The following is a 13548-nucleotide window of genomic DNA, read 5'->3' as shown; positions in this document are numbered from 1 at the left end:
TTGAAATGAAAATGATCAATATTTATTTACTGTTTCGTGCTTTTTTTTCGAGCTTGCTGATGCATGCTGTCCAGCGTTGTCCTGGCCGCAGGTTCCTAGATACATCGCCCATGAGCCAAGAAAAATGGTTTTTGTCTTGGCTGAAAAAAAGAAAAAACAGAGATCACCGCTGCTACCTGCGCAAAAAAATGTGAAAGCGTTGACGCCTCCTCGACACTGGTCGCCTTTCAAATTTGGCGCCATGGTTGTTTTCTCGTTGACTTGATTGGTTATCAATTAACTCTTATTTTACCCTCACTTCATCCCAGCAACGATTTCGAGTTTTCAAATTTTCCTCCATGGATCGTTCCTGCCCACTAACTGAATACTTGCCCAGTCTAATCACGCATTCATTGCCTTTCGCTTCTCAATAATTACCTAATTGCCTCTAATTTATCATTCTTTTTCCTATCTCCTAGTTAAGTATAGGAAACTTATCACTGGTCACGTGATTGCTCATTTCAAGTTTTCAAACTTGGCGCCAAGCTTTGGCTTTGTCCATACTTCCAGTTTTTCAAACTTGGCACTACGCTGTAGCTCCTACTTTCAGTGTTTTCAAATTTTGCGGCACTTTTTCTCTGGCCCAGCCACTTTTTGGACATTTTTGGCTGCAAATAATTATCCAATTATGAAATTTTCTTTTCGAGCAGCATCCTCACATCATCCTCTGCCAATTACACAACCAATCATATGACGCTATCTCTTCCGTGTTGCCCACAACTGCTGCGGACACGATCCCCGGCAACATAGCCTAGTAAACTCACTTTATTCAAAATGTTGTAATACTGAACAAGGCTTATGACTGGCCGAGTTGGTACTGACTCACCTTAAAACCAGCCAGAACACACAAGAAGACATGAGCTCAAGAGGCGGGACTAACAAAAATTTAATTGAAGATTTTGATTATTTGATTTGTGAGGGTTTAACGTCCCAAAGCGACTCGGGCTATAAGGGACGCCGTAGTGGATGGCTCCAGAAATTTCGACCACCTGGGGTTCTTTAGCATGCACTGACAACGCACAGTACACGGGCCTCTAAAATTTCGCCTCCATTGAAATTTGACTGGTGCGGCCAGGATCGAACCTGCGTCTTTTGGGACAGCAGCCGAGCGCCATAACCACTGAGCCACTGCGGCGGCATCATTGAAGGAAAGCCGCAAAAGAAGACCCGCGAAGAGATACAAGCACACAATAACCCAAAGCAGTGAAAGGGCGAAGTGCAATCAAAGGTCACTGGCATACTAATGAATCATCTAAAAAAGCAAATTCCTTACAGTGAAGGTTTTCCGATGGCTTAGCCACACGTGTCCTTAGCCTTACCGATGTAGTAAGCCTCAACTATCTACCGACAGATTTATCCCTTCCATAAACCACTGATGTGTCGTGGAAATTAGGCATGCAAAGAGACAGGTCATCCTCAGATTTGCATTCACAAGATTTAGCGTGCAGTGCCAGATTAGAATTTGCCTTCCCCCTATAGAGTGAAAGTGCTCAGTCAGGTGCAAATTCAGATATCTGCCCGTCTGCCCATATTAGTTGCAGCCATAAGGCAGTGGAATGCAATATACTCTATTACTTTGCAAGTGGTGAACCTTTTTTTGTGGCACTGTCCATTGTGGACAAGTACCCAGTTTTATCAAGCCTTTTTAATGGCGGCGCAAAGGCTTCCTGTCTTGCAGTTCGCTGTTAAGACAACAGCAGCATTACGCTTTCCCGCGACTTTCTTGAGACTGTGAAATACTGTGGAGGTAAGGTGTATCAGCATCATCGGAGTATCTGCTCCTTGCCCTCGACCGAGTGAAAACATACTATGACAGGTTGTTGAGATGGGCAAGTGGGAACCCAGCTGCTTGGAAACCTGCTACAAGAATGCGTCCTCAGCAGTGATGGCATGACTTATCTAAAGCTGATGTCATGCACACGATTGCACACCCATCGAGTGTTTCCATCTTTACTGACCTTAACCAGCGACAAATACACCTCTTCACCATCCTTCCCCAACGAGTGGTCCGACTCGTAGCTAAAAAGAGCCTTCCCCGATCTTTAGCTGTAGCCCCGACAAACATATTCATCCACAAAGCGCAAGTCTGCATCAAGAAACTGCTAACGGTTCTGCTTAGACAATTCTGATGTAAAAGACAGGCCTTGACCGCATGCCTTAAGGACTCCTAAAACATCTTGTGCCAACTTATCTGAGCCTTCTATGTCCAGAAAAATTACAGTCATGAACATAATGAAATGCTACTATGCCAAGGTCTTCCAAACAGGCCTCCAATGCCTTATCGACTTTAGACAAAAAAAATGTTGCTGAGCAAAGGTACGACCTGCGTGTAAATACCGCTCTGCCAACTGACAAATACGGATTTGCAGTAAAAGGACAACAGCCCCAAGAAGCCAGCAACCGAAATCACACAATCATCTGTAAAAGCATGTTCATTGTTCACCCTGATGCAGTTTGCACATGCCTTAGAGGTCTATCATGTGACAATGAATAGTGCAGGCCCTCCATGTCGATGCTCACTGCAGAGCACCTGCCCAGGTTGCTGTCCACAAGAAACTAGAACTCCACAGAACTCCACTTTTGTGAGTTGGCAAGGCGGTATTTACATCAGAAATCAGGCATATGCAGAGGGTCCCAGGTTGCACTGTTCGTCTGCGACATTCTTCTGTCCAGAGTCAAAACCGCATCAAAGCCCTGTTTGGAAGGCATCGGCATAGTAGCATTTCATTATGTTGATAGCTACCTAATTTTTTTGCACAAGGAGGGCTCAGATAAGTTGGCACAAGATGTTTTAGAAATCTTTAGGCATGTGGTCAAAGCCTATCTTTTACGTCTGAATTTCACTAAGCATAACCATTTGTAGCTTCTTGACTTAGACCTGCGCTTTGCGGACGACCACATATGTTGGCGCCAAAGCCCAAGATCAGGAAGCCTCTTAGCTACGAGTTGAACCACTCGAGGCTGGTGAAGGACAGGTTGGCAATCACATGCATCACGACCGCTTTATGAAAGTCATGCCATCACAGTGCTTAGAATGCATTCTCGGAGCAGGTTTCCAAGCCAATGGCACCTGGGTTCCCACTTGCCCATCTTGCGCACCTGTCAGAGTGCGCTTTTACTCTCTCGAGGGAACGGAACACCGTTCACATGATGCTGACGTAGTTGAGCAGCACAAAAAGACGGGCTCTATACCTTACATCCACGCTATTTCACACCATTTCAAGAAAGTTGCACCAAAGTATGATGTTGTTGTTGTCTTTACCGCTAAAAGTAAGGTAGGAGCCCTTTGCTTCTTCGTTCAAACTAGGCTTGATACAACTACGGGTAATCGTCCGCTATGCACAGCGGCAGATAAAAAATGTTCACCACTTGCAAAAGTAAAGGTTTTTTTGCATTCCACTGCCTCGTAGCTGAAAATACTATGGGCAGAAAAGCAGATATCTGAATGTGCGCCTGGCTGAGAACACTTTCACTGTATAGAGAGGAAGGCGAATTTTCACCTGACACTGCACGTTCAAACTCGTGAATGCAATCGGAGGACGACCTTTCTCTTTGCACGCCTGATTTCTGCGGCACATCAGTGGTTTTGGGAAGTGATAAATCTGTCCTGACATAGTTGAGGCTTACTACATCAGTAAGGCTAAAAACAAGTGCCTGGCTAAACCGTCGGTGAACCTTCACTGTAAGGAATTAGTTCTTTAGATGGTTTACTAGTAAATCAGTGCCTTTCGGTTATTTTTTGCCCTCTCACTGCTTTGGGGTCTTGCATGCTTGAATCTCTTTGCAGGTCTTCTTTTGCCACTTTCCTTCAATAAAATTTCAGTTGTTAGACCAGCCTCATCTTGTGCTCATCTCTTCTCCTGTTTTGTGTCTTCCGGCTGGTTTTAAGATGTGATACTGAAGGCCGAAAGAAAGCCATTTTAGAGTCAAGTGCACTTATAATGGCCACAGCTATAATGAATGTTCATTTATTACAAAAAATAGTGCTTACTTCATTAATTTATGCATGAAGTATATGACACTGCATCAAAATAAAAAAAGGACTAAGCCTCTAACCCTCATGGCCAAACTGCAGTTACAGCAAACAAAAGGACACCATAAACATGCCCCACATGCAAAAGCTTGCACTACAGGCCAATGCAGAAATAAGGTCAGATTACTTCCCAAACTGCATGACACTGCCACGCATAGTAAAGATTGTGACAGGCAATAAAGGAGCAACAAAAAAGCAAACTGTAGGTAGCAGCCAATTTCATGCAGACAAGCTACAAGGTCAGGCCAACATAGATGTGGAAGAAATTTGAAAAAAAAGCCAAAACAAGCACAAAATAATTTTTAAGGTTCTCACAGCCCTTTAAATGGCAAATACTTTTCTGAAAAAACATAACAGAAGCAGAAATTTTTTTTCGGAAATCAATTTTTTTCATGAACTTCATTATTCTTGAAGCATGGGCGGTCATAGAGTAGTCAGATTAGTGCATGCGTTCCTAAGCAATGCCATGCTAAAAACTGTACTTACAGAAAAAGCTTGCCTTACTGAGTGAATACCACTGACCATCCACTAATTTCCCAGCCTGCTCCAGGTCCCTGGCAAAAATCACACGCAACTTGGTGGCTTGCACAACTTCCATGTGACACTTGGTCTTTAGCTGGAAAAAAATTGAGGGATCAGTGAGATATAAAATTTTACATGCATTGCTTTGTTTCAATGACCAACTAAGAAAGAAACAGCGGTTTCTGTGAGCGCAACTATTTTTTCACACAAGCTTTCCACAGTAAACCACGTTTATCGCGACCTAATTCACACTGACTTGCTGCACGGTCCCAGCACTACTGTGTATAGCTCTATGGTTTCAAATGCTTTGTTAGCTCTGAGCCCTTGGGCTTGCACTCGGTAATGCAGAAAACCTCGGGAAGGCCAACCAGAGCTTCGAGCTTTAAGCCATAGGTATTCAGAAGCTCAGTGGTCTGTGGGAGAACTTTTGGCTTGGTGACACAGCAGCAAATGCTGCTCCAGCTACTTTCACTCCATTGCAAAAAACTTGCACAGCAGAGACCTGTCCTAAATTTTGCATTGCAGAAACAATCACTGAAATTCAAAGCACGCATACTAAATGCACACCTACCTTCCAGCACAGCTTCATAATAATGGGTATAATTATTGGAATGAAATACCAGTCAGTACATGTAGTTTTCAGTTTATCCAAAAATTATAAGCAACCGACAAACAATAAACATTAAAAGAGAAATAAAATAACCAGAATTGTTTAAAAAATCTGTCAGAAGAATTATGTGACATCCACTACACTCCAGAAGAGCAAGGTTCCGGGCTAGTTGGTAATACATTTAAGGGAGGAAACAGCGCAATGAAACACGGACACACGAAGAACGGACACACACGAGCGCTGACTCACAACTGAAATTTATTTTGAAGAAAAGATGCTTATATAGGAGACATGTGAGGGTGCTTAACAGGGCTGCTGCAGCGATAACCGCCAATCAGTGTGGTCGCTTCACAAAATTTCAAAAACAGCAACGAAAGAAGTAAGTGATAAAAAACGGTGTAAAGGGCCGCAAAAAGGTGGTCAGGTGACAGTAACAATAACAAGACCAATGGGGGGGGGAGCATTAAAACCATGAGGGACACAGATGTGAAAATACAGGTGAAACATAAAAATGAAAGACGTACAAGCTTTAAAAGCGTGCCCAAAAAGGGGGGGGGAGATAAAAGCGTTAAAATCTTAAGACGCAGCGAAGGATAAAACAAGATAAAGGCACTACCAACAAGGGATCACAGAATCACTAGGCTATAGGTTGCACAAGAAAACTTAAGTGTTCATCAGGCCACCCAGAAAATTTAGCTCTTTTTCCGACAAGGAGAGGGATGCAGTGCTCACGCATTGTTCACCAGCTTGATGAATTTGTAGGGCTTCTAGGATTTCCCTCGTCAACCTATCTCGTCCTCGGCCGATAGTAGTGCAGCGATTAAAGTCAGGGGTGCAGATTCTTTCAGTGTCGTCTTCTGTGATTTTGCACTTCTTACAGTGCTTAGCCAGGTGCCCAGAAATTGCTATACTATTTACGTTGTTTTGATGTTCTTGTAGGCGGATATTGATGCACCTTCCCGTTTGACCGATGTACCTCTTCCCGCATGACACTGGGATGGAGTAAATTATTTTTAAATCACAGGGGACATGTTGATCAGAGTGTGCCACCCTACCCCCTTGGGTTTCCGGCGGGTTATTCACTTTGGAACAGAGGGCGGAAAGCTTGTTGGGAGCCGTGAAGACGACATCCACGCCGGCGCGCTGTGCGACTTTCTTTAGACGATGGCCGATGGTGTGGAGGTAGGGCATTGCCACAAAATTTCTGCGTTTATCGTTTGAAGCAGCAGGTTCGAGGTGTGGCCGGGGCTTCTTGATCATGGAGCCGGCTATTGATACAAGCAGATGCAAAGGGTAGCCTGCTGACAGCAGGCTACCCTTTGCATCTGCTTGTATCAGTAGACAGCAGGCTACCCTTTGCATCTGCTTGTATCAGTAGCCGGCTCCATGATCAAGAAGCCCCGGCCACACCTCGGACCTGTTGCTTCAAACGATAAACGCAGAAATTTTGTGGCAATGCCCTACCTCCACACCATCGGCCATCGTCTAAAGAAAGTCGCACAGCGCGCCGGCGTGGATGTCGTCTTCACGGCTCCCAACAAGCTTTCCGCCCTCTGTTCCAAAGTGAATAACCCGCCGGAAACCCAAGGGTGTAGGGTGGCACACTCTGATCAACATGTCCCCTGTGATTTAAAAATAATTTACTCCATCCCAGTGTCATGCGGGAAGAGGTACATCGGTCAAACGGGAAGGTGCATCAATATCCGCCTACAAGAACATCAAAACAACGTAAATAGTATAGCAATTTCTGGGCACCTGGCTAAGCACTGTAAGAAGTGCAAAATCACAGAAGACGACACTGAAAGAATCTGCACCCCTTACTTTAATCGCTGCACCACTATCGGCCGAGGACGAGATAGGTTGACGAGGGAAATCCTAGAAGCCCTCCAAATTCATCAAGCTGGTGAACAATGCGTGAGCACTGCATCCCTCTCCTTGTCGGAAAAAGAGCTAAATTTTCTGGGTGGCCTGATGAACACTTAAGTTTTCTTGTGCAACCTATAGCCTAATGATTCTGTGATCCCTTGTTGGTAGTGCCTTTATCTTGTTTTATCCTTCGCTGCGTCTTAAGATTTTAACGCTTTTATCTCCCCCCCCTTTTTGGGCACGCTTTTAAAGCTTGTACGTCTTTCATTTTTATGTTTCACCTGTATTTTCACATCTGTGTCCCTCATGGTTTTAATGCTCCCCCCCCCCCATTGGTCTTGTTATTGTTACTGTCACCTGACCACCTTTTTGCGGCCCTTTACACCGTTTTTTATCACTTACTTCTTTCTTTGCTGTTTTTGAATTTTGTGAAGCGACCACACTGATTGGCGGTTATCGCTGCAGCAGCCCTGTTAAGCACCCTCGCATGTCTCCTATTTAAGCATCTTTTCTTCAAAATAAATTTCAGTTGTGAGTCAGCGCTCGTGTGTGTCTGTTCTTCGTGTGTCCGTGTTTCATTGCGCTGTTTCCTCCCTTAAACTACACTCCAGCAGTTCTTTGCCTTTGTGCACCTTCAAACCACACTTTCTTACAGGCACATTTGCACAGAAATTGGGTTGAACCTGATCTTTAAGAATCTTTTTTGATGGAACAGTAGGGAGAAACCAGGTTTTACCCAAAAACGAAGTGCCCTACACATTGCATCACAAGCCTAGATGGTGCACTTGAGTCACCTCTTATGCTTATGCAAGAAACAGGAACAGAGATCTGACTAAATCAAAAAAAGAGGAAGTGCAATGCATGTGTAATGCAGAGAAGATATAAGCAATACCACACTAAAACACTGGGAGGATTCCAAGAGTAGGTGAATGCATGAATGGGTGGCAATCAGATGGCTAAATGAGATTAGGAAATTTGAGGAAAATGGGTGGTAGCATGTGGCACAGGACACAGTTACCTAAAATGAACTAGAGAACCATTGTATTGCACTAATTTTAACAGCACATTCACATGACAGACAAAATCACTAACTCCAGGAACAGACTGAGCATCGTGCAACTCAATGTCAGTCACCATTGCAAATGGCACCAGCACCGCAGACTGCACATGAGGAAAATTAGACATATTTTTGCTCTCAACTTTGAGCAGCAGTCAGCTGCGCTTTTAGGAGCAAAGCTCTAAAGTACGGCAACATTGGCACTTTGTTTTACTGACATGAGGGTGCTTGTGAACGTGCAAGTCCCATGTTTGTTTTGCACCAAATGTGTTAATTGCGTGGTATGTTTAACTAAAGAGGGGCATCTAACATGGGCATCAGCTCTTCATTACTTCCCTTCTATATCCCTCCCTTATATCACGGTTCAAGTGTCCACCAAAATGTGAGACAGTTACTGTTACATTTCCTTGAATTTTCCTTCAACTAATTTTAAATTTTTAAAGTATAAAGCTTTAAGAAGGTAGAGGTACAAACTGTGCAGTATAACCATATGCTATGGCAATTAACCAGCAATAAATCTGTGCTGACAGCAGCTTGCCCAGTGCATTGCAAGGATGCTATATCATACAAGGATTGGTGTCATCGTGCAATGTTACATTACTGACTGACAATTTGGTCTCTGTATCAGAAATACTGGTAAACCATCATTGTAGAGCACAATGTTTTTAAAGGGATAAGTGAACATATAGGTCCTTTTCGAGGACACATATGCATACCAGGCAACAGGTGTGCAATGTCAAAGCACGTTTATGTTAACAGCAGCTGCGTCAAGAGCTACATCAGCGACTATATTTTGTACAAGTCTACAGTTCCGGTAATTATAAGCAGAGGCACTGCTGTGAAGTGCATGTAGAGTGTCATGCATTTCTAAACCTAGCTGCAAGCCTATATTGAAAATATTTTTCTAAATAGGCAGCTAAGATATGCATCACTGAAAAAGAATAACTACCATGAACGGATCAGGAGGGATGACACAGCCGAAGGCAGGAAGCACGCATGGCCCAATAGATGCTGGCCGCTGGCAACTGCAAATAAATACATCAAGAGCAACAGCTGTCAGTGGCTGTAGCCATGTCATGAATGACAAGAGAGGAAATCATCTACTGCTTTAAAAACTAAACTTAGACGTAATGTAAGTAAATAAAAACCAATGAGCTAGCTCATGACAAAACAAATGAACAGATTTTATGTAATGCACCCATATACATTCTTTGAGAAGTCACAATGACTGTTATAACCACACTGAAAGATGAGCTGGCTGAAATACCGCACACCAATTTGAATATAGGATGTGCAGGTTTTCATTAATTCCTATCATGGTGCCTTGCACCAATGTCTAGGTATTAAATTGAAAGTTGCAACCAGTCTGCCTTGGTTAAATGAGAAGAGAGAATTGAAAAAAGCATGCCTTCACTAGCAGGAAGCTTGATACCTCACAGCACAGCTTGGCATCATAGAAAAATTGCTAGCGCATTTAACAAATCTGCATACAATTAAAAGCTGCACACATTTGTCGACTGGCAATGCAAGTAAAGGCAAGAGAAACAAAAAAATACCAAAGAACACTCGTGAGTGCGGCGAAGGGAGGTCTGTGGGTAGGATCCCGTGCCTGGGAAGAGTTCCGAGCTCGGAGAATCGCCGGCACCACAGCTGATGGCACGCAACCAAGAATAAATAACAAGGCGAAAATAAGTAACAAAAAAACCATCGACAATGGCGAACGACTTGAATGCGGGCCGCAAAAGCGAGGGATATAGCAAAAAGGTAGAAATCCTAAATAATTGTGCAGTTGCATCTCCGACAGCTCGCAGTGCTCAGAAGGAGAGGAAGCATCAAAGTTTACAGCTCAGGAGAAGCAAGATTGATCTAACTTTGACATAACACTGCCTGAAATCCTGTTCCACTGGGGAAGCACAGACAAGTTTACAAATGACAAGGCGATGAATATGAACTAGCCTTTCGCATGCGATCACTGTCTCAAAATTTAGTATGACGCATATTAAGGCACAAGCACTAATCCGATGAGTACTAACCCTGAGCAAAATAGTGCGGTGTCTGATCGCAGCTGGCCAAGCGCGAGCGCTCCGCCGCGCAGCACTTCTCGCTCATAGTCCTCTACGCAGTGCAAATCCATGCTTTTGCACCGACTGTCGAAGCGCTAGCAAGCGAAAGCTTAACTCTGTTGTGGTATCTGGTGCCATTTTTATTTACCACGGCACGCGAGTAATACAGACAATGAGAACAACACTTGTCATGCAGGATATAGGCCCTGCTTTTTTGGCGCCGCATTGTAGCTGCGGCAACCGCAGGCGGACTGCCTCCACTCACATCCCTATATAGCCGCATACAAATAGCGCGTGTGAATACAGATCATTAGCAAAGAAACGCAGAGCGGGACTCACCGGCCATGCGATTCATCCAGGCTTAGTAAAACGGCGCAGGAGTCTTCGTTCCCCTAACAGAGGAAAAGACGTCGCAGCACTCTTTCTTCATGGCTTACCCGTTTAAACTCGCCAATGTTGACAGGCCGAAATGCTGGTCGTTGGCTTCCAAAACACACTCCTGCTCACCTTCCTATTGAATGAGTTCTTCACACGTGTCCACCGTACAAGTATTCAAGCAATGCCTCAAAGAGGCAAATAATACAAAACACAACGTATCGGTTGCGCGGCAATGGCGCCGACGGCTGCGCTTTCGTGTCGGTGAAAATTAGCAACCGACAAAAAAATTAGTTTTTTAAACCATGAACACTTATATTATCTTCACAACAAAGACATTGCATTTATTTTAAAATATTTTTATATTATTTAAGAATACTAAAGCGCTTTCAGTTACTTTTTCTGGTATGTGGTTTGTAGAAGCTGCGATCCTGTGATCCCCTGAAGTGACCCGGATGTCTAGCAGACGACGGAGCAGACGACGGTGTTGACAGAATGCAATTTCGTTTTATGCCAGATAAAATCACTAAGTTGCGACAAAAACAGCGAATAAGAGCGCCGTATCTCAAGCTGGCGAATATCGTGGATAAGTTGAGCGCAATTGGCACGATGGAGAGTAGCTGCTATGCATTAATTTGCGCGAGCGACACTGGCACGCTCACCGGAGATCATGAAACTTAACAGCTTATCGGTGACCAGTACAAGCGGAGTGCTTTGATATCAACTGCGTTACGAAACTACGTCGATACTTGCGTCTCACTTTAGCTAATATGCAACAGCGGCTAGCACTCGCCGCATCCTGATCGCGTGTAGTTTAACAAGCAAGAGCCCACTAGCGCATCGAAGCAGGCGTGTTTTCGAGTTCGTATCGTTACGATAAATACGAGTTGTTTCGGCACGTACTGGAATTGAAGTTCTCAGCCTGTGCGTCACGGACGGTGACGATGGCGTCGCGTACGATCTTAACTAAGACTCGCCGCAACGCAGCCGATAACCCAAGCATATGTGCGTTAAAGGTTGTTCACCAGTAGTGCAAACGTGGGCATCAAGTATCGCTCAGTCGCAGCGCCAGTCGCTCGCTTCTCGATTTTCCAGCCTTCCGAGTGAAGGTCGCAAGCTGTTGAGCCAATCAGTGAGCCAGCGGGAGTGAGCGAGGCGAGCTTTCGGGAACGACGCCGCCCGCGGGCGCGCCGGGCAATGAACTACGCGCTACCCACTGGCTGCCCTAGTCGTCGCTAAGCCTAGCCGGTTTCGCATCGATGCAGCAGCTGAGTGCACTTCGAAACTGGCTAGCGCTGAGGTGCTGCTCTCGTCATCGTTTTACTGTGAACCTCGTCTCATAGTAAAACAAAGATATGCTCGGTTTCCGCGACACCTTCAGGCGCGGAGCCAGCTGAGGCCAGGAAAGCCGCGATTGAGCAGCAGCAATTAAAGGCGCCGTGGGGAGACATTTGTTTGTATTCCTGTTATCGCTTCTACCAACGACTCGATATTGGCCAACGATACTCCATCCGACGGCTTAGTATGGACTTGAACAAACATTACTGTCGCATTTTTCCGACGCTGGCGGCCGGTATTCAGGCTGGCATGCCGCGCCCGTACGTTATCATGTCGCTCAACTGTATGGCCGTGGTGCACATCAAAACCTCCTGACATCCTCCTTTTCGCTCAGATTGTCATAGCACACAGTCACACTGGGACCAGAGTAGTTTAGAGGACCGAGCGCGGGTGCACAGGAGCTAGACTGTGTCAAAGCAGGCGAAACTCTTTAAAGCGCGCGGTTGATGTCAGTCCCAAGACTTTATTCTCATTTTGACCGAGAATCAAATCGGTTCAAACTCGCCGGCCGCCGCATTTCACCTTCGGCTGCATACGCTGCTGTCTATATTTAGCGACATTTTCGTGTCACCGTCATGAAATGTTCAGTGAAGGCAATGAACGACATCGTAAAGTATTTTTTTCGCTTTGCTATTTTATGATAAGCACCACGTCACTGCCGCTAAAAAAAATTCTCCGCCAACACTGCATCAGCGTTGGACTTAAGAGCGTTAGCTACGAGAGCTTCAAGTGTTTAGATCGGGGTCCTAGATCGGGGTGCTCAGCAAAAGTGGAGAAGACAAAATACAAACATCTGAGGGCATTTCGTTTCGGAAACATTCGTTCTAAGATACAAGCAGCGTCATCTGCATAAAAGATTTCGCACTACTATTGCGAATTACAGCCACCTTTGCTAAATCCGGTATGTTTCCTCCTTATATATTACTTAACGAATTTTATAAACGTGTGCATTACAACAAGATGAATTGTTTGACCGCATCCGGAACCCTCTGCGACAAACGATTAGGCCTTATGGCTGTATGGAAGTCCCCGGAATGCACAGTTTTGGGGCGAAAAGGTCGTCGGTGCGAATTCCACACATATTTTGGGCTTCATCTAAAATATTTATTTTATCCTCAGGAACATGACAAGTCAAATGACACCACTTCGATCGTTATGCGTCAAACGGGCGGCCCCCAAATTTGATGCAAATGGGGGTCCCCGGGGTTCCACTTCGATAGCCGCTATACTGGCATATGTAAGACGGATCGAAGGTATCTGTGACAACTGAGGCTCTACGCGCCCGCTGTTGCTATGTGATATAGTGTGGTAACTGTCTTGGCTAATTTGACCTTCCCTGCAGACAGACGTGTCCTTGACAAACGTAAGTAGTAAGAGCTGACGCTCTTAAAACTGAAACGCGCGGAAAAATGATATCGGGGTTGCCTTGAACATTTATACAGAGAACTGCGTGCATGTACACACATGCTGCCTTTGTGTAGCCGGATGGTTATGGCGAGTAATTTTCCCTGATTGACGACTAACGACATTCTTTTCCGCGACGCATAGAAGTGTCCTTGGTTTTTTCTGCGCATGTAGTAGTAGCGGTACATTATGTTACATGGCTTGAACATGTCACAGAAGCCAAGAGGACACTGACTTTCAG

The 13548-nt window shown here is 44.9% G+C and overlaps 1 protein-coding gene across 2 annotated transcripts; it reads right to left on the bottom strand.

Moving 5' to 3' along the window:
• LOC144096306 (uncharacterized) lies at positions 1 to 10611 on the bottom strand. Of its 2 annotated transcripts, none has more exons than XM_077629388.1 (5): positions 10530 to 10611; positions 9684 to 9777; positions 9077 to 9152; positions 4559 to 4688; positions 1 to 140 (listed from the first exon to the last, which is right to left on the bottom strand). In XM_077629388.1, exons 1-5 carry the CDS (start codon positions 10543 to 10545, stop codon positions 16 to 18), a joined length of 441 nt encoding a protein of 146 aa, XP_077485514.1. In that variant the 5' UTR covers positions 10546 to 10611; the 3' UTR covers positions 1 to 15. The 2 variants fall into 2 exon arrangements, with proteins under 2 accessions (XP_077485514.1, XP_077485515.1); XM_077629389.1 differs by having other exon boundaries at positions 4577 to 4688.
• Positions 10612 to 13548: the final 2937 nt, after the last annotated feature.

Source organism: Amblyomma americanum, chromosome 1 (genome assembly GCF_052857255.1).
Source record: "Amblyomma americanum isolate KBUSLIRL-KWMA chromosome 1, ASM5285725v1, whole genome shotgun sequence".
Taxonomy (NCBI): Eukaryota; Metazoa; Arthropoda; class Arachnida; order Ixodida; family Ixodidae; genus Amblyomma; species Amblyomma americanum.
This window is presented reverse-complemented; position numbering and strand designations above follow the sequence as displayed.

Bases quoted from the DNA above. Each gene is read 5' to 3' on its own strand.
- LOC144096306 (XM_077629388.1), bottom strand. The intron at 4,689-9,076 runs GTAGTTATTCTT...ATTTTTTTCCAG, and splicing joins TCCCTCCTGATCCGTTCATG to CTAAAGACCAAGTGTCACAT. The intron at 141-4,558 runs GTAAGTACAGTT...TCTTTTTTTCAG, and splicing joins CAGTAAGGCAAGCTTTTTCT to CCAAGACAAAAACCATTTTT.